The 26,022-nt window shown below is 37.5% G+C and overlaps 2 protein-coding genes across 6 annotated transcripts; both read right to left on the reverse strand.

Annotated features, from left to right (window-relative positions):
• AdamTS-B (ADAM metallopeptidase with thrombospondin type 1 motif B) lies at window positions 1-24,889 on the reverse strand. Of its 5 annotated transcripts, none has more exons than XM_066396131.1 (18): window positions 24,654-24,889; window positions 22,316-22,511; window positions 12,299-12,627; window positions 11,363-11,580; window positions 11,057-11,312; window positions 5,774-5,988; window positions 5,572-5,721; window positions 5,005-5,151; window positions 2,293-2,397; window positions 2,103-2,241; window positions 1,881-2,055; window positions 1,688-1,828; window positions 1,505-1,632; window positions 1,197-1,447; window positions 1,024-1,141; window positions 838-973; window positions 582-787; window positions 1-464 (listed from the first exon to the last, which is right to left on the reverse strand). In XM_066396131.1, the coding sequence occupies exons 2-18, from the start codon at window positions 22,410-22,412 to the stop codon at window positions 318-320; spliced, it is 2,958 nt and encodes a 985-aa protein (XP_066252228.1). In that variant the 5' UTR covers window positions 22,413-22,511; window positions 24,654-24,889; the 3' UTR covers window positions 1-317. The 5 variants fall into 5 exon arrangements, with proteins under 5 accessions (XP_066252228.1, XP_066252227.1, XP_066252226.1 ...); XM_066396130.1 differs by having other exon boundaries at window positions 22,316-22,559; XM_066396129.1 differs by having other exon boundaries at window positions 22,316-22,705.
• Window positions 14,111-15,200, reverse strand: LOC136413164 (uncharacterized). The gene is made up of 2 exons (XM_066396562.1): window positions 14,906-15,200; window positions 14,111-14,619 (listed from the first exon to the last, which is right to left on the reverse strand). Exons 1-2 carry the CDS (start codon window positions 15,198-15,200, stop codon window positions 14,111-14,113), a joined length of 804 nt encoding a protein of 267 aa, XP_066252659.1.
• Window positions 24,890-26,022: the final 1,133 nt, after the last annotated feature.

The raw sequence follows: 26,022 nt of genomic DNA on the forward strand, positions 1-26,022 counted from the left end.
TGCATGCAATCACGAATAATTTTATTTACTTCCAATTATTTATGTTTCTGCCCTATCCGAACAAAAGGCAATTATTTCTATATTAATTAGTACGTTTTAATCGACGTTTGTAATCGCTAATATTAATATTATTATCAACACTATTTGATTATAAATTAATTTATTCGGACTAGTTCTGTACTTAAGTACGAAGTTATGCCTCTAAATTCGAAACCGCGTTAACTACGGTTCACTAAATACTGAAATAATTTAATTATTGATAAGAAAAATCATTAATAGGTATAGTTTTTGGGTCAAACGTTATGTTTCAAAAAAGATTATCTTTCAAAAGCCTCGCAGGGCGACAATTTCTTGCAGGGCTCATATTCATGCGGTTTAGCTCCTCTGTCGCAATATTGATCTTGAAGGGCCATTTCTTGTCCGTCCATACACATTACGTTGCGTTTTCTCATTGGTTTTTTACCCTAAAATAAAATTCTATACTGAAACCTCTCAAAACAGAAAGAAAAGCGTTCACCAATATATCGAGATTTTCCCATGTATAATTTAAAATATTTGAATTTTATTCGATATAAACTTACCCCATCGTAGCAAGTAACGGGACATGGCTGCCACGGCCCTACCCACCATTTATAGGGACAAGGATCATCATTACAAGCTCGTACTTTCTTGTTCGGTTTAGCAGTAGATTCGCACATTTCTTCCGCCACTATACTCGGACTTTCTAAGTCTGATGCAACGGAAGACACAGTGCTTTCCTGGCATAAAGGCTTCTTATGCTGAGTGCCTGCAAGAGCCATTTTGACTGAGCAATAATCGAGGCAATTGCGAACTTACCACCACCACATGTGGCTGAACATTGCGACCATTCCTCCATAATCCACTCATATTTTACTTGCTTCGTTACTTCAGGTTTCCAGATTGAATATTTCCATTTTACTCCTGGATTATAGACTTTGCCTCTAAAGAAAATCTTTAAAAAATCAGTGAAAATACTGTTTATTCATATGAGAAAGTTCTTACAGACACTAAAATGGGCTCATGAATTGGGCCAGGAATTCTGATTTTCTCCAAGTTGTGATCTCGTTCATAAAGAGCTTGCGCTCCTGCCACGTTGTATTCTCCAGGTAAAGTTATATGTCTAAAAAAATCAGTTAAAATACTACTAATCCAGTTCTTCTTGCTTAAATAACTACCTTTTTCCATTAAGATAAAACTTCTTTTCCACTGCATTTTCCAGACCAATGTAATTCTCCGACTGGTCATTCTCCTCCACAAGAATGTTCCGAGCTCCACTGGGTATCACTACGATCTCTCGGTATCCAGGAAGAGCACTTTGTTTCTTATATTCGTCCTGCATAATGTCACATTTAGTTCCATCTCCTTGGCAAATCCCGCAATCATCTTCTTTAGCTGTGGAATCCACTACCCAATCGCATCCAACTTTCTGAAACGGTAGCTTGATTTATCCTTATGAACTTCTGTGTGGCGATAAAAACAATACCTTGCATATTCCAGATATGCAAACATCTCTGGAGACCACGTTGCAGGGGGTACCATCAGCTGCATAGTCTCCCCATGGTACTATCAACGTTTCGTTTGCGTCGCTGCAGTAAAGTTGGCAAGGATCCGCTAAAACGTTTTTTGTTTTTTATTTAGGAATTTATTTTATTTTCTTTAAGAGAACCTTGATCGAAATATGGCTGCCATTCGTACTTTTTGCCCTCATAAGTTTTGTTGTTATATGAAGAGCATTGTAAGGCTCGGAAAGTAGGCTGTCCTTCAGGGCAAGGGTCAGTGTTGCATATTCTATAGCGCTTTCGCTCACCTGCCATCAATTTTTTTAACTCGTGGTTTTTTACTCATTAGAAGAGACGTACCTACGCAGAACTTTCCTCCTGCAGTCGGAGTAGGATGATCGCACTCCCTACTCATAAGCGAAACTCCAGAGCCGCATGTCCTAGAACACTCCGACCAACTGCTCCACTCACCCCAGCCTCCATCTATGGCTACTGGAGGGTCCATGATAGGGACGCACTTTTGATCTTGGCACCACTAAATCATAAGTATTGAAATCAAAGTTTCCTGTTTTTTTTTTTTACCTTGTGCTTCCCGCAAGAAGTGCCGGGTGCTGCAGGTCTCAGAAGAGTAATACAGGAGTCGTTAACAGTGCACCAAAGGCGGGAGCAAATTTCGTCCAACTGGGTGCATACTTTGGCGTCTGGAACCCCGAACTGCAGCCTGTAAAGCTTGATGGTTGAGGTTATTACGAATGAATTGTGTATAACTTACCTGCATTGATAGTTGGCGTTGTACATAGCTCCGGCTGGTAAGTGTGGATATTGGTACTCTTCGATTTCTTGCGGCTTGTCTTCCAGACATTTTCCGAGCCCCTTACTACAGCAAAATTTTAAGAATTTTTATGAATTTTTTCTGCTATTCGTAAGTAGGACTGATCCGATATGAAAGCGAGTTGCCCCGTTGCCTTTCAACTCTAATAAACACCCACTGAGATTCGAAAATTCGCTGCTTCCTAACACCCAAAAGGAATTCCGGTATTTGCATTACACCCCAGTGTTCCGTCACACTATCGAAAAACCCTCATATCCGGTTTTACTGAAATGAAAGCCTTTCGTGCATTTATCCTGGATCTAAAAGACTCGAAACGAAAACTACTCCTTTGAGGCTACAGCTTGTCTGATAATGTTTCGAGTACCTGCCGTCATCAGGGAGCTTTGAAAAAAGTTGTAGACGTAAGTAGTTTGCATAATATCGGAAAGATCGAGCTGAAGCGACGAAATTCGGTGCAGATTGATTAAAAGTAAACGGAGTTTTCTAAAGGGCCGTCCGGACCGTGTAAAATCTATTCGAAGGGCATCGATAATGTTCCCGAGCGCATGTTGGAAGCTTTCAACAAGAAATCATGATAAATATTCAGTCTTTGCTACTTAATCAAAATGTTTTTCGAATTTAAGTGGGGCGTTCCGGGCTTTATGTCACGAAAAAGCATTTTTTATCCTTTATTGGCAGTAGTCAGCCTACGGGAAAGATTAGGTCTCGCTTCGCTCGGATGTTTTAAATACTATTTATCATTAACAGCTTTAGAAATGGGTCCTGTGACATATGTACCAGCGGATTCTGGCCCTTCACGGTCTAAAATCGCAAATTTGGGAACGTCTTTGTCTCGTTCTTTACCGTATTAATTCAAATAGTGATTGCGGGGGACGAAATCCCCTAGTTGATCCAATTTTCCTCGCTATTGGTGTGAAATTGCACGAGCCCATGTTATCGTAACACAAGTAAACTCTTATTATTCTCACTCTATCAATTTTAACAGAATTACTCGTTTTTCGATTTGAAAAGTAGTTGGTTCAAGGACGTCAATACTAACAACTCTAAAGCACCATTCACGACTAATTAACAGTTCAATATTTGAGCGTTTTCCTAGCTATGAAATCACTTTTAAACTCAGCAGCGACATTCTCTGTTCCTTTCCTTCCTTAAATTAAGGTATAAAATGACTTCCATTTTGAAACATTGTCTTTACTTTCAGATCAATGTTGTTTTCCTCCCATATAAAAGCCGTTTGCCTTGCTGTAATAGGGCTGAAATGCCCCATAAAATTAGAATGTAGTGGTACCTACTGCTTAAAGATAAAACCACAAGCTGGAGCATTTAAAGGCAAATATTATTGCTATACAGTAATGATTGACTGCAGCAGTATAGAGCGTAATGCCATAGCATCCAGTTCCCAGCTAATGATATGGTAAATATTCATTTGCAAACTAGCAATTTACACAACACGATCTGCATTTTCAGGCGCATATTTCAAATCCTGAATTAGCATAAGTAAACTTTGCCGCGAGGCTCATAGCCTAAAGTGAGATACACGGAAAACAAAAACGCCGGGGATTTTGCATAAATAAGTCAAAGTTGTCACACTGAGCTGTTTATCGTGCCACTTGCTTTCATGGCAGATTATTACGTTTTTAGTTTTAATGAGGTCTTGCCTCTTGCAACTGAGAGAATGGAATTATAGAGGAAATAGTCCGTTGGAAAACTGTCTGATCTGCATAAGTAATTATTGTGGTGAGACCTGTTTCCGAGGAAATACGAGTCGATTCTCGGGAGAAATACCTATTTAGGGAGAGCTTTAGGTTCTAGCATTAACCTCTGGAATGAAGATATGTAAAGTGGACTTTTAAATGATTTATCAACATCTCAGCTTCTTTAACTGAACATTCCATCAAAATTTCTGCACATTCTTGATTAAATGGTGAACATCAAATGTATTGCACTGCTTCTTTATTACGCAAAGGACTTACAGGGCAAAGGGCTGTTACAAAAGCTTAGTAGTTGAGGTAAATATTAGATATTAGCCATATAAAAATTCAATGTATATTTGCATGCTGATCAAACCAACAATTACTGACTTTCAATTAAAATTATCAAGATCTTTTAAAAGGATAAGCTTTGCAGAAACAAATATAGATGATGCGGAATGCCTAATTTTCAATATGGTGTATGTTTGGTTGCGAATTCAAGAATAATTTAAATTTTAAATGGCGCCTTAAACAACAATTCGACATTAATGAAGAAAAATGCATTAAACTGCTTAAAGTTTTGGCATTCTCTCACTGGATTTACGTCTCTCTTAAAGAACAATCAACTCGATATTAACGAGACTAACTTTGCCTTATAAATAAAATCCGGCAATTCTCTCTCCCATTCCCCAGACCAACTTTAATTAAAATATCGAAATTCGTTATCGGGGGGCTGGGTGAAACTCACATAATCTTGAATAAATAAGTAAGTTACCGAAGATTTTCTTGCCGCTTGTCAAAGGCAAGTAGAGAGAGCTAATTTGTTCGAAAAACTTTTGACCGAATTTTGATAAGGGTTCGCGAGAGGCCTCATCTGGTGCCCGTTTCAATAAATTAGAATACATTTTATTACTCCAGCCTTTACCTGAAGACTTATTAGGAAAGTTGGGTAAGCACTTACTCGAGGAAGTTGGTCACTTCGCGTCTGCTACAATGGGACCAGCTGACTTGAACTGCGTCAGCTTCGAAGGCCGGAGTCATAATGTGAAGCTTATTTCCTGCCTTGGACTTGCATCCGATCTTTTCTGTATCATGAAGCATGCCAAAACTGGAATGATAATGTACAGAAATAGAGGTATTTCTGGTGCTTAAACCAACGAACTTAATCATGCAGTTTGCTACGTGTAAAACTGCAAATAAAATTCACGTTGTGGCACGCACACATGTCTTGTTAACTGTGAAAAACCGCTCTATCGGATACAAAGAATCCGCGCTTTCGCATACTGCAAGTTAAGAGACATATTCTATTAAGCCCGACAAGTTATCTTGTTTGCGTTATTTATGTACCACTCTAGCACCTATAAACAACCTTATTCCGGCCACTTAAGGGAAAAGTTAATGTTGGTTTTATCTCGTAGTAAAAGCTGCAGTAAAATCGTTGGTTTAAGGCCGGCCCTTAATTATTGCCGTTTTTATGTTGCCCGAAGATGCATGGAATTTGCAACAATTTACGAATACAAAGACCTACTTATGTCCCATTTCATGAGCAATGGTGTGTGCGGAAGTGATGCCATTGTCCTCGTTTACACTGCAGCTTCTGGACGCCTTGCACATGCCGCCAATGTGTGCTACTCCTAAAGTACCACACGGTGTATCGTGCCGGGCGCATATGTCTTTCCTGAGGGAACACAAGTACTCAAATTGGAGCTAAAATCAATTACAGTTTTTACCTGGTTATCAGAATTGCGACATCATAATGGTGAGGATCAGAATCGCCCTTTGGATTCAGGTTTTTCTGCCATTTGCAGAAATTCTTCAAAGTAACGTCAGCGTTTGTGGTGGAATTGAATTCCGGTTCGTCTGTGGATTCTTCCAGGACTTTGATTTGGACTACAGCGACGTTGATGAAGTTGCCGATGCTTGGGTCTTGGTAAAACGAAGAAACCTAAAGCATTTTTAGGCTGAATTAAGGCAGATTGCACTCGATCAAGAATAACTACTGTTGAGAGACGCCATATCCACAGACTTATTCAGAATATTTAGAATGTCCCCGGATGGTTTTGCCAATAGGAGAAAATTTCTTATTTTTCATTTTATGAGAAAAATGTATTCTTCATGAAAGTTTTTCCTTGTTTCAAAATGGCTGAGTCAGTTCTCGCCGTTAAAATTTTTCTTTTCGTTACAGAGAAATGTCGAAAAATAGGTCCAAAAATCATTTATCGTTTTCATGGCAACCATAAATCCGACTTGAATTAAATAACAATGTTGTCGTAGGAGCAACTAATTTATCTGATGCAGTGCTATGGCAAAGATGATAAAGCAATTCGTCGAAGTATCGAGGAATTTAATCAAAAGCTTTCGTACATTTACAGCGGTGGTCAAAAGTATGGAAACTTTATTTATTTTAAAATTTTACAGTTTTGTACCATCGAAAAAAGTAATAAGTATTTAATGGAAAAGATAATATCAACTAATACTAAATAAAAACGGAAATGGCAATAAAAAATCATCTACATTGACTTTATTACACCTTAATGATAAATTGCTCATCAAAGGTATAGAAACTAAAATCTTTTTTAAATAAGTTTCGTCAAACATTCAGTACTTTGTTGTAAAACCCTTTGCCTTAATGACTGCTGCACATCGTCGTGGTATAGAATCCACCAGAGAAGCACTATATTGTGTAGAAATCTTTTTTCATTCTCCATTTAACAAGTTGAATAGTTCATTAACGCTGGTAATCTTGTTTTGATGAACTTGTCGGTCCAAATGCTCCCAGAGATTCTCTGTGGGATTGAGATCTGGTGACTGGGACGGCTAATCCATCTGAGGGGCATTATTTTTATTTAACCAATTTTTAACTAAATGCGATTTATGGTCAGGATCATTATCTTGTTGAAAACCCCATCGCAACGGCATTTCTTCTTCAGCATAAGGCAACATATTATTTTTCAACGGGTCTCAACAGATAAAACGATCCATAAAACCTTTAATTTGAATTAACGGCTCAGTACCAGATCTAGAAAAGAAGCCCCACACCATCACACTACCTCCTCCGTGTTTCACAGTAGGTAATTGATATTTATAATCAAATACTTTATCTTTTGGTCTTCCGACATATTTTTTGCCATCACTTCCAAATAGTTGGAATTTTCATCACCAAAAAGAACAGCATTCCATATGGTCGGTGACCAGGGTAGATGTTCACGTGCAAATTGAAGTCGCGTCTTTTGATTTTTTTTTAAATTAAAGGATTTTTTACTGCAATTCTTCCAAATAATCTTCGAGCATTTAAACGTCATCTGATAGTTCGTGGTGATACCAAAATGCCCATATCGCTAATTTCTTTGATGATTTCAGTAGAAGATTTTTTTGGATCTGCCAATGAAATTCCTTTCATATTTTTTTCTGCTCTTTTACTCAACAGTACAGATCTATCTGCCTTTAAATCAATTGCCGTTGTACCTCTTTGATTGTACTTTCAAATTATTTTTGAACCAATTCCTTTTAAAATATTTAAATTTCGACTTATGGTAATTTACGCAACTCCAACATTGTGTAGTTCTATTATTTTATTTTTTAAGTTCGATAAAAGATATTTTTTATTGTCCATAGTACTTGAAGATATAAAATACAACTCATTTTGCTATTAGTTTCCATATTTTTGGCTGACCATGTTTAAGTTTTATCTCTAAAAAAACCTAAATAACTAACATCGAATGAATATTTTCGAGAAATAGTTTATTTACCTATAACATATGAAGGTTTAATACAGAAGAATTTTAAATAATAGCGTCTTTGTTATTCAGGATGTCCTGAAAATCAATGTCAAAAATGATATCACGAGATTATTTGAGTCAAAACATTAAGATTTAGGTCAAAAGTTATTTGAAGAAAGTTTCTCGTTTAGATGCTATTGGCGGTCAAAGTTCTTGAAAACAAACATACTTTTTGCTACATTTCGAGAATGCTTCAATGGATTCTAATGAATCTCATTGTGCATTTATTCATTAGTACAGGGATTATTTTCATGTAACATTCATATCTTTTCGCAATGTGAAAGTGGTAAATTCTTAGCTATCTTCGTACAAAAATTATCAGAACTTTTCATTGGGTAGTTGTATCGTGTCGTTTTTTTTTCTGATGATACATTAGCCCTTTCTCCAACTTTTCTATCTCTTGGAAATTTCTCATACGGTTAACATTTGACGTCGAAAAAAATTATTTTCTTTTCTCATACAGAACACCAACTTGCCATTCCTTCGATAATTATCGACGTTTGTCGATGTGAACGCTGACGTCACTTATCGAAAATGTCATAAAAATTAATCAAAATTTTTTGACGTTTCTTTTGGGTCACTTTGAACATCTGCTATTATTTTTTTAATTATTAAATTTTTCATATTTGCTGTTTTTTATAGTTCATTTAAATTGTTTTTCATTTAAAATTTTTTTTTATGAATTCAGTCTTTTGATTAATTTTTATGACATTTTCCATAAGTGACGTCAGCGTTCACATCGACAAGTGTCGATAATTATCGAAGGAATGGCAAGTTGGTGTTCTACATGAGAAAAGAAAATAATTTTTTTCGACATGAAATGTTAACCGTACGAGAAATTTCCGAGACATAGAAAAGTTGGAGAAAGGGCTAATATATCATCAGAAAAAAAAACGACACGATGCAGCTACCCAATGAAAAGTTCTGATAATTTTTGTACGAAGATGGCTAAGAATTTACCACTTTCACATTGCGAAAAGACATGAATGTTACATGAAAATAATCTCTGTACTAATGAATAAATGCACAATGGGATTCATTAGAATTCATTGAAGCATTCTTGAGATATAGCAAAAAGAATTTTGTTTTTCAAAAACTTTGACTGCTAATAGCATCTAAACGAGAAACTTTCTTCAAATAACTTTCGACCTAAATCTTAATGTTTTGACCCAAATAATCTCGTGATACTATTTTTGATATTGATTTTCAGGACACCCTGTCTAGCTTAAGAAATAATAAGTTTCTATACTTTTGACTGCTACTGTACATCTCAAAATGTGGCATACAGGGTATTTCTGGATAGATGGTAAAAATTTTAATGGGTATTTGAGACGAAAAGTTCGTATAAAGACATGTTAAAAAATGTTTTGTCTTCGATCTACATGGCGTTATACTTTTTTCCGTTTTTTTAAATTACTTGTTTATTTTTTATCCAAACTTGCTGAAAATTTGTGCATATCATACACCGAGTGTTTCCTACAAACGGAAATTTTCGGACTTTGATTTCATATACGGGGTGATGGGGATTGATGGGTCTTGAGCTTTCGTTTATCATATACATATATATATTTTTCACATTAGTAGGTGGAGGTCATTTTCAGCAGTCGCTAGAAAATTAAAACACTATCATATCAAATAAAGTTAAGTTCTCGTTTAAACTTGGCTGATTAACATTGATGTTAATAATTGCATCTGCAGGAAGCAGTTGCTTATTATCGCGAATATTACCTAAGTTATCGATTTAAGCGAATTTTTGCAAGAGGCTAAAAAGTGAAAAAACTCAATGCGGATTTCAGAAACTTGTCTAAAAAAATTTAAATGTTAGCAGAACAAAAAAATGTGATAAATGAGAGCTGAAAACCCATCAATCCGCATCACTCTGTATATGAATCAAAGTCCGAAAATTTCTGTTTGTAGAAAACTCTCGGCATATGATATGTATAAATTTTCAGCAAGTTTCGATAAAAAATAAACAAGTAATTTAAAAAAAAAAGTGATTTTTAACACCCTATAGATCGAAGACGAAACATTTTTGGACATGTCTTTATATGAACTCTTAAATTTGGCTCAGGATTCACCCATTAAAATTTCTACCATCTATTTAGAAACACCCTGTATATTAGTTCGAGATGAAGACGACGGTGCGACTCTTATTATGATGGATTCGGTTCAAAATAATCCAAAACTTTCTTTACAGCGAAGATTGCTTCAATTAGGAGCAAGCAAGATGCATGTTCAAAAGACATTGAAGTAATGGAAAATTCATTTTTTCAAACCAATTTTTAATCACGCTTTAGAAGCAGGAGATCAAGCAAAACGTTTTGATTTCTGCTTGTTGATGGACGCTCAAATCATGGATAACCAGTACTTTATTCGATACATTGTATTCTCTAATGAAGCCACGTTTTCCACCAATGGTACTGTTTGATCTTAGCATGTAAGGTACCGTAGTCATCACAATCCTTATTTCCGAATCGCTTGCAATAGCTAATTTCGGCTAAAGTGATCGTGTGCTGTAGAATTTCTTATCATGGTATAATTGGATCATTTTTTTTGTGTGTGAATTTTTTATTTCTAATTTGATCTTCTTGGTTGAATTATTGTGATAAAAGCTTAATAAGCAAAAGTCTTGATTACGGCTGCCATGAAAACGAGAATTAATTTTTGAACTTATTTTTTCATGTTTCGAATAGGAAAATCGAAACGGTGAGGACTGATTCAACCGTTTTCGGACAAGCAGAAGCTTTTATGAAGAATACATTTTCTCGTAAAATGAAAAATAAGAAAGTTCCTCCTCCTGGCAACCTCAACTGGGGACCTATTGTAGAAGGACTTAAAAAAATGGTGAGTTTTGAAGGCTTTCTCATCACATGGAGAAGACCTGATAAACTTGAACATAAAACCAATTTGCCGAAATACACTTCCTCAGAAAATTGGTCCCTAGTGCCAACTAAATTCGAGGCAAAAACCGCCCTAAAAACCCCGCAAAACGTAAGAAAGAAAGCTAAAAGAGCAGGTCTAACAATGTTAAGCCCCATTTAAGGCCGTTAAACCCAGAAACGAAACCATCGACAAATAATCCGTTCAATTTCTAGCTTTCAAGCTTTCTAAGCTTTTATGCTACTTGCTGTTGTCAAAGGGCTGCGCAATACTCCCGAAAGCTTTTAACGCCTTTACGGGATATCGAAAATCTATTTTAGCTGCGGCCCAGCCTCATTGTATTTAAGAGCTTACCATGTTCATCAAAGTCAGGATGTATGTTTCGATTTCTCCATCTTTGTGGAACTCGACCATGCTCAAGTCAGCTACGATAGCTGTCTCTACGTAGTGAGGCTGACTGACTGATCTGCGCTCCCTGACCGCGTTCACGTGCTTGTACTTCAGCTTCTTCATTTGAGAGTGCTTGACGCTTGGGATTTTCACCTTTGAGTGATGCTTGTGCTTCCTCTCCTGAACTTTGATCTTGCCTAGCTGCTTCTGCCATTCCAGCCTGAAATGTCGAATGTTTTAAAACTCACCTCGTCATCAAAGACCACTTACTCTGTCCATCGCTTCGGGTCCCTGGTGCCACAATTCGACTCGTGGTGGTATTTTTTGCGCCTCTTTTTCTTCCGCTTCTTCGTTGCCACAGGCATGCTGTTGATAACCGCTGATCGTTTGTAAATTAAATGCTTATGCCCTGGAGCAATGGAAGATTTTTCAGAGTGATAAGCGGGTTCCACGTAGTACTTCCCATCTTTCGTTTGGATCATTCCAGCCTGAAAACAAACACGCGAAAAGCGACGTATTAATGAAGCATTTGCATCTAAATAGCGATTAGCAGAACTAAGAGGAACCTTTTTTGCGACTTTCTTGCCGACATTTCAGCATGTAAATTGGAGCAAATTGGCCGCAATGTGCGGTTGTGTGTTTTCCATTAATGATGCAGTTACCTGGCGGTACTGAGACCCATTTAATAAATTAATCGCAGGTTCTCATTAAATGCCGCTAGTCGTTATTCATATCTCTGAAATTATAGGAGGCTGCCGTTTATGTTAAATCCTCACTATAAATTGTTTCTTTATTCAAGTTGGGATTATAATAGTGATCATGCATGAAATGACATGTTTTGATGCATGATAATGACCATCATAATCCGGCTGCGTGGATTAAAGCTAACTTCCGGTTTATAGGTTTATAAGGAACTTTAATATTTTTCATAGGGACCACTTAAAAGGCTCTCCCCAGTGAAAATATTTCTACCATTTCCAATAAAACGTGTTCCTCATCCGACAATAGCGCCCTTAAGAGGGTCATTTCTTTGTACCTGTCCCTTCCATATTCCCGGCCTTTATCGTATCTCATTTCAATGCGAGAGAGTCATTATTATTTAAAAGGAAGAGCACTTATATCGGACGTTATTGCCAGACATCGCCGTTATTTACGCACCTTCGATAAATCACAAATTACACTTTTTTTTAATTCCTTTATACTCACCAAACCGTTGCAAGCGGAAATTGCCACCCTGCTGTTTCGGTCTCCATGGATGAATCCCTGGTAGTGGCAATGTCTGCTGGTATGTTTTAGCTTCTTTCTGAAGTGCTTGTGCTTGCCTCTATACTCAACAATAATATTGGGAGCCAGGAATTCGGTGCTCGGGGTCAGGATGAGGTGATGGTCCTGGTCGAAGATTGAAAGATTGATTCTGAGGTATTCAGCTGGGTCGGCGTTGTGGTGATGGGTCAAGTTTCGGGACAGGTCGCCGTTGTGATTTATCTTTATCGGTATCGTTTCGTGGGCTTCTGACAGTTCGTTTGTATAGAGGCCTGGAAAATTGATCGATTAGGTGGTTTGAAAATTGAGTAACCAGGTATCAAATTGACTCCGTATCTCAGAAACTAGGAGATTAATGGTAGCTGTTTTTACAAGCGATGGCTCTACGGGTAGATATCTCGAAATACCGGCCCTGACGGTTTGCACGGCGTTGTGTACCCCCCGCTATGTAATTTGAAGTTAAGTTTTTCGTCTAAATCCCGTATCATGTCTGGACTCCTATTACCCATTTACCAGCCTCGGAATCTGGTTTTTACTTACAGTAATCAACAGGCATCAAAATTACGGCGATGATACCTACCATGTCTCCCAATGAGCTCCTATGAGCTTTCATGGCTACATTCAGATGTCTAACAAACCCATTGGGTCTCCTTGAAACGTTTCTTGCAAACCCGGTAGCTAGCACGACAAAGACAGACACAATGCAGGAACCGAGCCCAATCCAAGTCGGTTTAATGGCGACCATAGATGGGTGTCACCTTTTATTGAATTTCATGTAATTACTCGACGTATTTGTTGTACGTGTCTTGTTGGGGGCTAATTGATCGGAACGGGTTTAATCGTGGCGATTATGCAAGTTAAATGGTGTGGGTACACGTGAACCCGGCTCAAACCGATAGATTTATCGGCGCATGCAGGATTAGAATCGCAGTTTTTTTACTTTGCGATGGAATTAAAAGCGATGGATTAACGCAATTACACAAGAACTCTATTTAGCAGCCTCGCAAACCTATAATGTGTCATAAATTATTCCAACTATCCTCGTAAATTTGGGCCGGCGTTATTTCTATGGCTCCGTATTACCATGAAAACGATGCTATTGTCTCTCACGATTTGTGGGAGGTGTAAACTAAATCATATTCTCATTCATGCTCGACTATTCTATACAATATCACACTTCATTTATCACGGAATATTAGCTGACCATTCATGCGCAAAAATATCACCCGAAAATGAGACTGAATTAGGCATGTTTTAGCAAATGGAGCACTCGAACACTAAAAGCAAAATATAGTTGTTATTTTGGGTCTTCTTATATAATACAAATTTCATATCTGAAACTTGAACATGAATTTGCGATTAATTTCAGCTTTTATTGCCAAAATTTTCATTTACCACCACTGTGCCACTCTCGCGTAATCACATTTAGCGTTACCCACCCCGCATCACATAGCCGTCTTTGTTTATTAAACGAGATTAGACGATGATGAAGGTCATGGCGTTGGTCTTGCTACCCTAAATAGTAAAGCAGGCTATGGATGCAGTTACCACGTACGTTATCTTCCTATTTCGTTTGAGGGCATGTATCAGAAAAGGATGGTCATATGCGATGCAGCAGTAAAAATTAGATTTGTACTGATGCAAATAGTGGTATGATAAAACAATAATCTCGCAAAATGTTTGAAATAAAACAGGTATTTGTAGCCTACACAAGGTATTCCAATCACATATTTATTGCTGTTACTACTGTAAGAATTATCCCATGGAAGTATTACTCGATACTCTAGCTTCAACAACAGACTTGAAAAATTGAAGCTCTTGCTGCAGCTGGAAGTTCTTGTAAGTCAATATATTGTTCTTCTGCACTTCCTGCAGCAGCAGGCCCTTTTCGCTTCGGACGGTGGTCTGCAAAAGCGACTTTACGAAGTCAGTTTTCTCCATGCATTGCCTATGCAGCAATGCTACCAGTCTTCGATGCAGTAGGGCGAGGTTTTGTCCTTCAGTCTTTAGCCTTGAAATCTTTTCCTTCTTCTTTCTCTTCAAGTCTGCTAGTTTTTCTCGCAGGAATGTGATTTTATCCTTCGCCACCTCAAAATCATAAAGCAGCTTCTGGATTTGTTCCTTTAGATCACCATTTTCCTCCATGTGTGTCTTTATCTCATTGTTTCGCAATTCCAACATTTTCAGGAGACCGCGATGGCTGGCCAAGAGTTCCTCGTATTTAAATTGGAGATTCACTAGACTCATGGTGGACATCGTGGGACCTATTGCAGTACAGAAGCATCATTTAAGGCTTTTGTATAATAATAGGATAGGTCGCAGGTTGTAATAGAAAACACCAAAGTTCCGATTACAACTTAGTCTCTTTCAAATGCTTAATTAGTACAGAGAGATACCCAGTTGACTATTTTTCTTCGGAAGACTAAAACATTGATCGAAACGTGGGCGTTTTTCTTTACAATACAGAGTTTTATTGTCCTCAACCTGCTACTCGCTTTACTGCTCTAAGGACGTTGTCGCATATCACGTTTCATATAATAAACGAATTACCAATATTAGTAGCTGAACATCCTCTAGATAAATCCCTTTCTTCATTCCTTAGCTCAACAATATCCATAATTTGCTGATTCCTTTGCAAAGCTTCTTGCAGCTGCAGCTCCAGCGAGCCCCTCTTGGTCGCTTCCATCCTGAGGGCCATCAACAGTAAATGATCATTCTTCTGGGAATCTACAAAGCTCCCGTCTAGAGTTTTTACGAGTTTGCCGATCCGCTTGAGGTTTAATATGAGTCTGCTGTTTGAGCTTGATTTTCGCCACGTGGTAATCTGTTCATCAGTTTCAAGCATGGCAGGGATAATATTCGCCCTAGGCACGATCGCATGGGGGTAAGGCTACGTTTCCTTTCTGGGGTTTATTTCGGATTTTGGGGGGAAATTGGTTCATGGGAACAAGATTGACATTTGACAACTACTGGACTACGTTGAAGGTTGATGTTGAGAGGAAGTTGGATGGTGAAGGGGTTAGATGTGTAAATACTGGCTAGTTGATTACACGTGGAAAATGTTCGACTGCTGCAGGATTTATGAGGGATTCAAGCTTCTTAATGTTTTTTAATGCAAAATTTTCCATATCTGAGGGCTTGCAGAGCATCCAGAACCTTCCACTTGGAAATAATAAATTTTCCAAACTGGTCGAGTCATCGAATGAAGTTCCTGGCAAAGCCGCGCTTTCCCGTATTTTATGCAAAATAGTTTTTTTGTCAACGCGTACTTGTGTCAATTAAGTAATAGTTGCTTTATCTCTCCACAGTTTCAGTTTGTTTCTGCATGTGCTAATCCTGCAATTTTGCCAAGCAGTTTTGCTCGCGTGGAACAGGATTAAGCTAAAATATGTGCCTAATCCTACTTTATTCCGCTTTATGCATTGGTGGGATTTAACGATTTTGCGAGTCTTGTTGCCGTTTTGTGGCCCATTTTGTGACTATTTTTCACCTTCTCCTCGTAACTGCACACCAATCCCCTACTTATTTACCAATTAAGGAGAAAGAGGAGCGGCATACTGTTGTGAAGTGGGATAAACTTGTGAGAAAAACCGGCCAATCGACGTGAAATTAAATGCAATAACTTCTAATACTATTTAATAATTCGACAGCTCAAGTGCACTGGCGCGGCTAACAACGATTAATTATGTATAAGGATAATGAATATATTACGGTTCAGGTGTTGATTATGTAAAAACAAAATGACCGCGCTACCAGGAAGTGAACGGAGTGGAAAACCTCGTGGTATTTAAATTTTTCACGGAAATTCTAGGCTACAATGGAAATTGCCTTTAATCGAAAAGAAGGCCTGGTCGATCGTGTAGGTACCAGAGGTATTGAGTTACAGTTGAGTTTTTTTCTGCTGTAACCTGAACCAATTTAAGCAGGAAAACGAGGCAAAAAAACGAATTAGTCATGCCGCTGGTTTTGGCTTCTGAATATAAAGGATCATCCATCACGTAATTAAATCTAATTTATATAAATTACTTAAGGAGTTTTTTCCGTCGTCATTAAGACGTCCAAATTTTTCTATGTGAAGAACTCGGAGGATGGCGACTGGTTAATCTGATTTAACAGCAACACGTACCAGAATTGTAACTGGGTGGATTTTTAACGATTTAGCATTTCTAGCAAGCTCCCAGGAAAATGAAGGATAATAATTAGTATTCTTAATTAGTGCTTGCCTCAAGCTTGTTATGAATTTTGTCGATGGCTTATAGAAGTTTTTAATTGGGACGAGCAAAAGGATTATTCTTCAGTTTTATTGGCCTCCAGAGGCTTGGCAAACAAAGTTTGCGTGACTACCAAATCTAACGTTCAGATTTTTAATGCGTAATGAGAGAGCGACCCAAATTCCCCCTTTCCAGACCTCAGAGGGCCAAAACTGCAGAAATCCGAACTTCCAATCTGCGAAGAACATTCAACAGAAGTCAAGATCTTGGCTGCTCGCCCCGAGGCTACGCCTGATTCAGTATTAAAAACCAATAAAACGGAGCGTTACAAATTAATACAACAAGAATACGATTTGCATTATTTCCGTATTAGTCCAAATGTTCCATGTAGAAACCTGTTGGAGATGAATCATGCCGTGGTAAGCTGGTCATAGCCCAAAACGTTTTGAATTATTGCAAATGCTTTTAGGACTTGCCCGTTCAGCGCCAGGCCCAACATCGAGAGTTCTACCTGTGTCCCCAGCTTCACCCGGAAAAATCCATGGGGGTGTGGAAGTGATTGAAAATAGCCAGATCTGGAAGATGCGGTTTGGGGAGAGAAAAGCTCTCATCCCAGAGCTTTGCCTCCGCCTCTTCCCTGTTATTGTTCGTGAGTGGTAAATTCAAAGAATCGCACAAAACACGCGAAGCTAGTTCCATGTGGAAAAGTAGAATTTTAGCGTCTTAAACATTGCAAAAATAGTCTTGGAAAATCTTGAAATCATGACCTTATGGAGGCTTAATTAAAAATTTAATTAAATCGTGGATTTAATTCAATTTTTAATTCAATAAATTATTTAATTTAATTATTCAAATTCCATCTCATTGACAGTCAATCTGTGGTCAATCCTAATTCGTTTAACCACATTAAAAACGCATAAATATCCTGAAAAAAAAATTGCTAAATAATTCAACACGATTAGTGGTGTCACTATAAAACGTCTACGTATTGCGGGTAATCGTTTGAATGGTAAAGAGCACCTGTTTGAGTGTTTTTCCATCGAAATTTCAGTGGCATTCCCTTATTTACTATAGAATTCCTTGTAAATATAATGTTCGCCACATTTCTAAATGGAAACCGAAAAAGTTTTCCCTTCTCTAGCCAGCCGCACGCACAACCAGTAATGAAAAAGTATGGGCCCTGGAAACCTGGCAAAAGGGTCTGGATTTTCATCTTAAAAGCGCCGTAAATCATCGTTTCGGGGCTGAAGAAACCGAAAGTGATACGTCGCCATGTCCCTTCAGTCGAAAACAATAATAATTGATAAAGTTTGTATTAGCATCAGAGTTTTGATTTATGGAGACCGTTCGTCGTGCCAAAAAATATACGGGGTGTTTCTAAAAATGTAGGTAATATCCCGGAAATGAAAAGTTCTTGTCGAAAGATTGCGCTTGTGCTTATAAACTGTTTTCCAAAAACTTACCCTTTCAAAAATACAACTACCAAATTTGATATATGTAGATAATGATATTTTTTAAATAACTGTTTTTCCAATTGATAAAACTTAATTAATTTATTTTTATCCATTTTAACATAAAAATGTTTTTCATTTTGGTATCTAGGTGGTAAATTAAAAAATACACCCAAAATTTCTTTACTTTTGTAAAATACACCCTTTGACAAAATGATGTTTTTCTAGAAAACTGTTCGGTTTACGAACATCAACCACCAGTACATTTTTTTCTTAGGTATGCCAGAAATCTAATAAACTACGTAAGAGTTAAAAAATCCAAAACCTTAAAAGCTTAGGGATAAAGAAGTTGAGGGCAGCCTCCCCTCCGCCTTTCCGAAGATGTAGAAAGAAGCAGTAGGTCCTATTTTATTAACTTTGCTATGATACACCAGAGACTCGAAATTAACTAAATTTCATCAATTGGAAGAAAAGTTACTTAGAAAATATCGTTTTCGCTATCAAATTTTGAGGAGTTGTATTTTCGTAAGGGTAAGTTTTTGGAGAACAATTTATAAGCATAAGTACAAATTTTTAGTAAGAATTTTTCATTTGTCGGGATATTGCCCATGTTTTTGGAAACATCCTGTATACTATAAGAAAACCTGGGTCATGGTCCATGTTTTTGAGATAGAATTAAAAAAATTAATACAAAAGAGACGTGGAGACTTTAGTGGTGAACACCCTTTTTTAGACACTTAGCTGGCACCACATTTTTGCTTGTATTTATCGACATTTTTAACCGATTAAATCGTTAGATTTTACCAATAAACTTTAACTACAGGGCGATTCCTAAGTTGAAACTTTTCTTTAACTGTGTGTAGAAGTCAATAAAACAAAGAAAATTTTCAAATATTTTTTTTAATTAAAAATAAGAAAGTTACATCAATTTACCACAAAATGCATTATTCAATATCTTAAAAATAATCCAACGACATTGGAAAGCAAAATTTTTAAATGTGAATTAAACTTATTTACAAATGGGTAAATTAAAACGTTTAAATGCAAAACATTGAAAAAAAGTGGCAATAACAAGACGTAAAAAGATAAAAACATGTAAAAAATAAGAAACTCCCATTTAAAGATTTTGCTTTCAACAACATCGTTGGATTATTTTTAAATTATTGAATAATTCATTTTGTGGTAAATTGATGTAACTTTCTTATTTTTAAGATTTTTAAAAAAGTTATTGAAAAATGTTTGTTTTACTGACTTCTATACACACTTAAGAAAAAGTATCAATAGAAATCACTCTGTATAGTTAGGAAGTTTAGTTTTGCATGAAACAATGTCCCTGCGACCGCAAACCCAGGATGGTCCGAATGTGATTATCCAGTCCATAATCCCCTTGCCGGCGATTTCACGGAACCACCCCACTTTGGCCCTACGAGAAAGGTCATACATACTTCTAGCTCCTTAATTCGGACTAATCATCGCATATATGTATATTCGTTTGCCCTTTCAATCGGATTAACCTCGCATCAACTTCAAGAGAATTATGCCAAGAATTCCCTTTGAACAGCCTTGAAAATGTTTATTACCTATTACGCTAAAACTAGGGGAAATGAGTATAGGGATTTCTATTCCAATTAAGCCCTAATGGCTAGTAGATTCAATAATACAAATGATGATCTACAATATGACAAAAAAGAGATTTCGCACCACCAAATATAGCGAAAATTGTTAATCAAGATTTTGAAATAAGGCTTTTATGAAGGCATTACTGGAAAACTAATGAAGATAGGGAACTATAGTAGAGAATTATTTCTTGTGATTGGTAGATTCATATTATTCTTTCTAAAAATATAGAAAACAACGCGTTTCCGGAACTTAAAGCGAATCACATCGAGAGCTTCATTGAAAAAGCATTTAAAAAGTTCCTACATTAATCGTTATTTTAATTGAAAACTGAGAAAATTGAGATGGGTATAGAGATTTCTATTGATAATTTATCCCTAATGACCCAGTAGAGTTTTAAGCACGAAAGTGGAGTTTTAGCGTTCCAAACATTGAGAAAGTAACGATAACTGATTAAGGTGTCATTATTGTCACCCTTTGGATTTACGGACACGGTTTGCCGTGAAAGCACGAGTCAGGATTCAAACAGTTTATGTCGGAATTTAATAAATCTCCTTATAATAGTTTAGGAGGATGTGGTAATACAAAAGGGATCTGGTGTCCTTTTGGACAAAGGGCCGAAAAAATGCGCCTATAAAATTGTTTTATTCTCATTTTAAGAGCTCTAGGGCAAACATAAAAGTAGCCAAAGTGCTACTTAATCATTTTTCTTTGTAAAAACACTGCTGGAAAGTTCGCGGGTTTATGGGCCATCCAACAAGAGCAGACATTTCCAGCCTTCCAGAAGTATAAAGCCTTATCACTTAATACGTCCCTATGATGTATTGCGAGGGCCATAAAAGTTTTTGCTCCTATAAAGACCTTATAAGCATTAATGGATCAAAAATATTGTTTGTCAAGAGATTACAACGCAGTTTCTGCCTTTTACGTAGGCTTCATCAAGCCAATCACGATCTATAGATTTTCAATTAGATATAGGCGACACCCACCATGCAACTGATGCTGTTTATGATACCATGATCAATTAGGTTGCAAACAGTGTTATGCATTAAATGACCATCTTTCGGAGGTGTTAACGGACACCCAAAATATGTGGGCAGCTGATTCCTATTAGTTGCTAATTAAGCCATTAAACTCCAGTAGTTTAATCTGCGGGCATAACAATGCATTTAAGGCCAACTTCTTGTTTGCCCAGGACAAATTTGGAAAAAAGCAATTAAAAGATATAAATTAGATATCTGCCCATAAATCCTACTCACTAATTATTGCCAAACCAAACACAAACAACTTCTGGGAAATTTTCAGCAAAATCACGCTGCATGATCGATGTTTCCAGTTCCCAGAAAGTTGTGCAACACCCGTTTCCGCTTGCAGGAGGTTCCTGGAACCTTCAGAAGAAACAACTACCCAAATGTTTTGGGCGTAACATTCAGGGGACTAATAAGCGGCAGTACCGATATGCAAATTTCGTTATCGAACCGAGTATGGTACCGTGGGCGGTACACAAACACGAGAATGAAAAAACTGATATGGTACTTTAAGTCTTCATTAAGCATCCTTCGTGTTATCTGGTTGTAAGTCTTGCAGACATCTCAGGGGCCGTGGGTCGCACCAACTACTGTGGGCGATCAACACCAATTCACGCCGTTGCTCAAAAGTGTTTTGCATTAGAATTAGGTATAACCGAAGTGTACGAGGACTCAGAAAAAGATGGAGTAAAACTTGCGTAAAATCGAGAAAATGATTGGCGAAACGGCCCAGAAATGTTGCCGAGATGAGCGAAGGTCTTGCGACAGCTGCAGAACTGTTGCCGAATGGACAAGCTTCAAGATGTGCCAGCAGGAAACGAAATGTTCTTGGAGATTTTTGAATAAAGTAATGTCAAAGTGGCAACGCTGCTCATTTAACGTGTCAAAATTTGAACCTGATGCTTGTCAAAATAGTAGACATAACGATAGCGACACTGACACTTTTTTGAACCGTTCGAAATGTGTCGAACAGGATCACGAGTGTGTTATCTTCAGTTGAAGAACATTTTCATTATCAAAAAATATAAAAACTTTCCTAATTCGTATTGACAACGCCGCTCAGCTAATGTGGAAAATTTGCGATTTTTATTGACAAAAAAGTTGCCTGATTGTGCAGCAACGTTGCCTTTCCAACACGTCAAAATTTCGCGGCGCAGTTGTCAAAATCTTAGCGATGTTGCAACTTCATTAAATTTTCTGAGCTGTTGAGAAACACAGTGGAATTAATTCGTTAAAAGTTTTGAAATCATGCCTCCCCGAAGGCCGATCGTCGAAGGCTCCTGGATCATGGATCTGTAAGGACATGTCCCCGGACGACAATATTTAATCCAATTACTTGAGCAGTCCTTATAGAAACGTCTACGACTGGAAACAGATATGAATATTTCCGGGCAATGCAAGCGGCGACATTTAACAGGTGTAACCAGTAAAAATGTCCGTGTCAAAGAGAATTATACAGTTAGACGTGAATTTACGGCCTTGCGTCTTATGATATAAATTTTAATCAATCTGAGCCGCATTTTATCTCCTCTATATCGGGTTATAAATTATGATGGCGAACTGAAAACGAGGATGGTCCGAGCCGGCCGTAATTTGTCTTCTTCTGGTCAGCTGCATGCATGGGCTAGTTAATGGGAAAAAACGAGCACTTACCCTTATACCTCGGTTTGTCAGAAACAAGTCCTTGACACAAAGTCCATGTTAACACCCACCACAAGATTCCTTGGGGCCCCACTGCGGAGGGGCCCATTTTACGCGCGATGCACTTAAGTGATTTCAAACCGAACCGACTTGAACGCGCAACAGTTTGTTCGGACACAATCGACACTCAACGTGATTTTACTGAAGACTGTGAAAAAGTCATAATTCAGATTAGCTTCGATGGTGCTTGTTTTGACTTCAAAAAATAAACAAAATTCCATTCCAGGCTCATTTGGATTGAAGGAACAGCAATTATTTTATCAATTTTTAAACAGGATTATTACTCATCCGCATTGGCGAAATCTCACGCAGATACACGTTGATTAATAATAATTACACGCACTACAATGGGATTGAATTAGTTTGCTTTGGAGGTAATTCCGAGCACTCACGTGATGGCCCCGATGAAGGGTAAATTGTGTTTGCTCAACAAGAGAGGCAAAATCGAAAGTTCGGGATTGAAATTGAAAACCCACACTTTTAGGATGCAGTAATAAATGTTTGAGAGGCCCATTAGTAAACATATTCCAAATAGTCTTTTAAGATGATGGGTCTGGCGTCTGAGAATAGAGAGCTCTTGAAGGAGCCACAACACGTTATCATCGCTCTGGAGAGATGAAAAATATTTTATTTAGATTAGCGTCAAACTACCGCCACGATAAAAGTCATTAGCGCGCCAGAAGGACTCGCATCCGCGCCCTCTGCCTACGCCTATGATTTTGAGCTTTTGAAATTTGACGTTTTTGTTTTCAGTGAATTTCGAAGTTTTCTAGTCCTCTCAAATTTTTAGGCAATTTATGCTTTTAAGGCAGCGTCCAAGTGAGGCGCTTTTGGCACGGGTCACTCCCTGATCTCTACGCCACTGATTTTGATTGTTCTCTTTGTGGGAATAAATTTCAGGAATTTTACAATAAAAAAAATTTTTTTAGAGAATTTCCAGGTTAATTAGCTTTTAAGAGAGGCCCAAAAGTATACCAATCCCTGCACTCTCGAATTTCCAAAGAAAGTGGTCCTCAAAACTGATCCAACTGAAACTGACTTAATACCTGATATTATTCCATGCTCTCTACGGCAGTGGCTTAAGCGTTTCTCTATTTAGAAATGAGTTTCAAGCTCTTTGCAGCTTTAAAGAGAATCCGAAGAAATTATTCTGTATCCCGAGTTCCACATTTATCTTCTTAGACAAACGACTTCCTTCCTCTACGCCGCTGATTCCTACATGCCTCTTTTAAGTGATGAATCCTAATATTTACGGAGTTTTAAAGAGCTTTCAAAGTGGACAAAATCGAATTCCATTGGCGTACCCTCTCGAGGTTCCCCCCGCGCGTACGTACGGTAAGAAGAGTCAAAAGTCGTTCCGCGCTCCTGAATGAATAATTTAATAGCGAACGAATCCATTCGGAATTAAAGGCTTTACCTATGAAAAAATCAGCATAATTCCATTATTCCATCACTAAACCTGGCCATAAGCGTCCTGTTTGAGTAGGATACAAATGTTTACAATAATTAGAGCCTTTCGAAATACCACTGATGCGGATTTAACGCATATGTGCACATTGACAGTTCAATACTCGGACGTGATAAAATTCCTAATTTGGGCCTGTATTTACATTTCCTTTTATTCAATAAAAGCCCCCTAATGTGATCAAATTAACTAAAAGCAAGAATTGCATTGAATGGAGCCGGCCAAAACGCAAAGCAAGCCTTGTGCCCAGAGATAGTAAAAAAATAAGTATGTTTTTAATAGCTTTTTCCACTCTAAAATGAGCGCCGTAAATCTTGAAAGCGAATTTCCAGGCTTCAAAGCGAGTATTAAATTTATTCAATAATAAACATCCATAAGGGAGCATTTATAAACTCTTCATGTTCCTGTTCCTCTACGAGTTTTTGGCCCACAAAGCCATTATTCAATATTGACAATAATTGGAAATTATTATAGGCAAAACCAAATTATTTCATTCGCCAGTTTGGAGGATGAAAAATTATTTTTTCATAAGTGCAAACACTGCAAAACACAACTGAAAATAACATTTATTCCCTTTAATCAATACCTCGTTTTCCATAAAAAAAATTGAGTCAAAATTGAGTATAAAATTGTGTTTTTATTAAATTTGCTGGGTATGTGAGTTTATTCGAATAAATCCTCGAATATGACGCAATTGTTGTTACTTTATGCGTTAAACGTATAGTATTTCCTTCCTTTCAAACTTAAGCCTATACCAAAACCCACTTCCAACCTCGTTTCACCCACATAAAGTGGCCATAAGAGAAATATAGTGGCAGGAATTACCTCCTCAAACCCTGCGAGAAAATCCTCATTAATTAGCACTAGAGCCAAAAAAGCACCATCCGAACCACGCACAGCACAAGCACCAACCAAATTCTGATTTAAAAAAATCGAGACTAATTTTATTAATGAAAATCAATTGATTGCACCTGCATAAGACCGATTTATTGATTGTTTATTCGATTGCTATTTGTTCTCTTATGAAAAGATACCTGCAAGACTGGCTCCACTTATGAAAGAGATAGTGTATATGGTGCCTGTGTGGTTCGGCCACTGTGATGAGGGAATCTTTGCACACCCACTATTACATCGTTTCGGTTATACGTTAGGTTCCTCATGTTTTCGATTGTTTATTGTTTACTAAGCAAATCTGCCTTTCAGAGGGCAAAAATCCTCCTTTAGTTAACGCACCATGAATTGTTAATTAATTCTCCCACGTGAAGCAGAAAATCGGATAAATGGAATGGATCATCATCGTCAGGTGAAGAATCCCATAAACGTCTTATCGAGTTATTGTTGCAAGCGCACACTTTATCGGAGACATATCAAAATGGGAACCATTAAGAGAACCACAAATACGAACTGGTCTGAAAGAGGAGACTTTACGGTCTCCTGTGACGATTCAGTGAATGGGGAATTTTTGTTTAAAGGCCATTTGGTGCATCGAAGAAATGTTTTGGTTTTTAGCAATGTGGTAATAACACCAGAGAATATACAGGGTGTTCTATTTAAGATATCGGAGTTGCTACTAATTTTTTATATAACCGGAAAAAGATTTTGGATCGACTGAGAAATTGTTTCATGATAAATCGGTGGCGTAGTGGAACAACATTAATGGACAAGAAAAGGGCTACACAATAGTCCACCAGGAAAGCTTTATTAACCAATTTTTTGTATACGACACCCCGTGTGTCATGCGATTTTCCGAATTTAATACTCATCGTCTCCCACAATACATTTCAGAAAGTTTGGCAACCTGGCAGTCTCATGTAGACCGCGGCTGTATTCGGTCGTCTCTGTTGTATTCACCCCAAACCCAATTAGGTCGGCCATGTCGTTTTGACAAAAGAGCGTAGCGGTGTTGTCATTTACTAAGTAAGTGTTATTTTTATTGATTTCTAATAAATGGTAAATTTTGACTTCCTATACTCACATTCCAGCCATTGAGAATGATACTCGTTCAGATTTGTGATGGATTTGCCACAGAATGAGTCACCTCCGACATATTTCCATAATAAGGAATGTTTACACTAATGTCAAAAAAATGCAAATTATATCCTTGTGATATTAATTTAAAATGCACAGTTTTATAGTTTTCTGATACTGAATCATCTCGGCCACAGGGCAAGCCACAAAGAAGATTCCGACCTCT

The sequence above is a fragment of the Euwallacea similis genome, chromosome 13 (assembly GCF_039881205.1).
Source record: "Euwallacea similis isolate ESF13 chromosome 13, ESF131.1, whole genome shotgun sequence".
NCBI lineage: Eukaryota > Metazoa > Arthropoda > Insecta > Coleoptera > Curculionidae > Euwallacea > Euwallacea similis.

Excerpts from the sequence above, each read along its gene's own strand:
- LOC136413164 (XM_066396562.1), bottom strand. The coding sequence starts at position 15,200 with ATGCTTGAAACTGATGAACAGATTACCACGTGGCGAAAATCAAGCTCA. Across the intron at positions 14,620-14,905 it reads ATGTTCAGCTACTAATATTG|GTCCCACGATGTCCACCATG; the intron begins GTAATTCGTTTA and ends GTACTGCAATAG.
- AdamTS-B (XM_066396131.1), bottom strand. The coding sequence starts at position 22,412 with ATGGGCCCCTCCGCAGTGGGGCCCCAAGGAATCTTGTGGTGGGTGTTA. Across the intron at positions 1,142-1,196 it reads TTTTATCTTAATGGAAAAAG|ACATATAACTTTACCTGGAG; the intron begins GTAGTTATTTAA and ends TGATTTTTTTAG. Across the intron at positions 465-581 it reads CCGTTACTTGCTACGATGGG|GGTAAAAAACCAATGAGAAA; the intron begins GTAAGTTTATAT and ends ATTTTATTTTAG.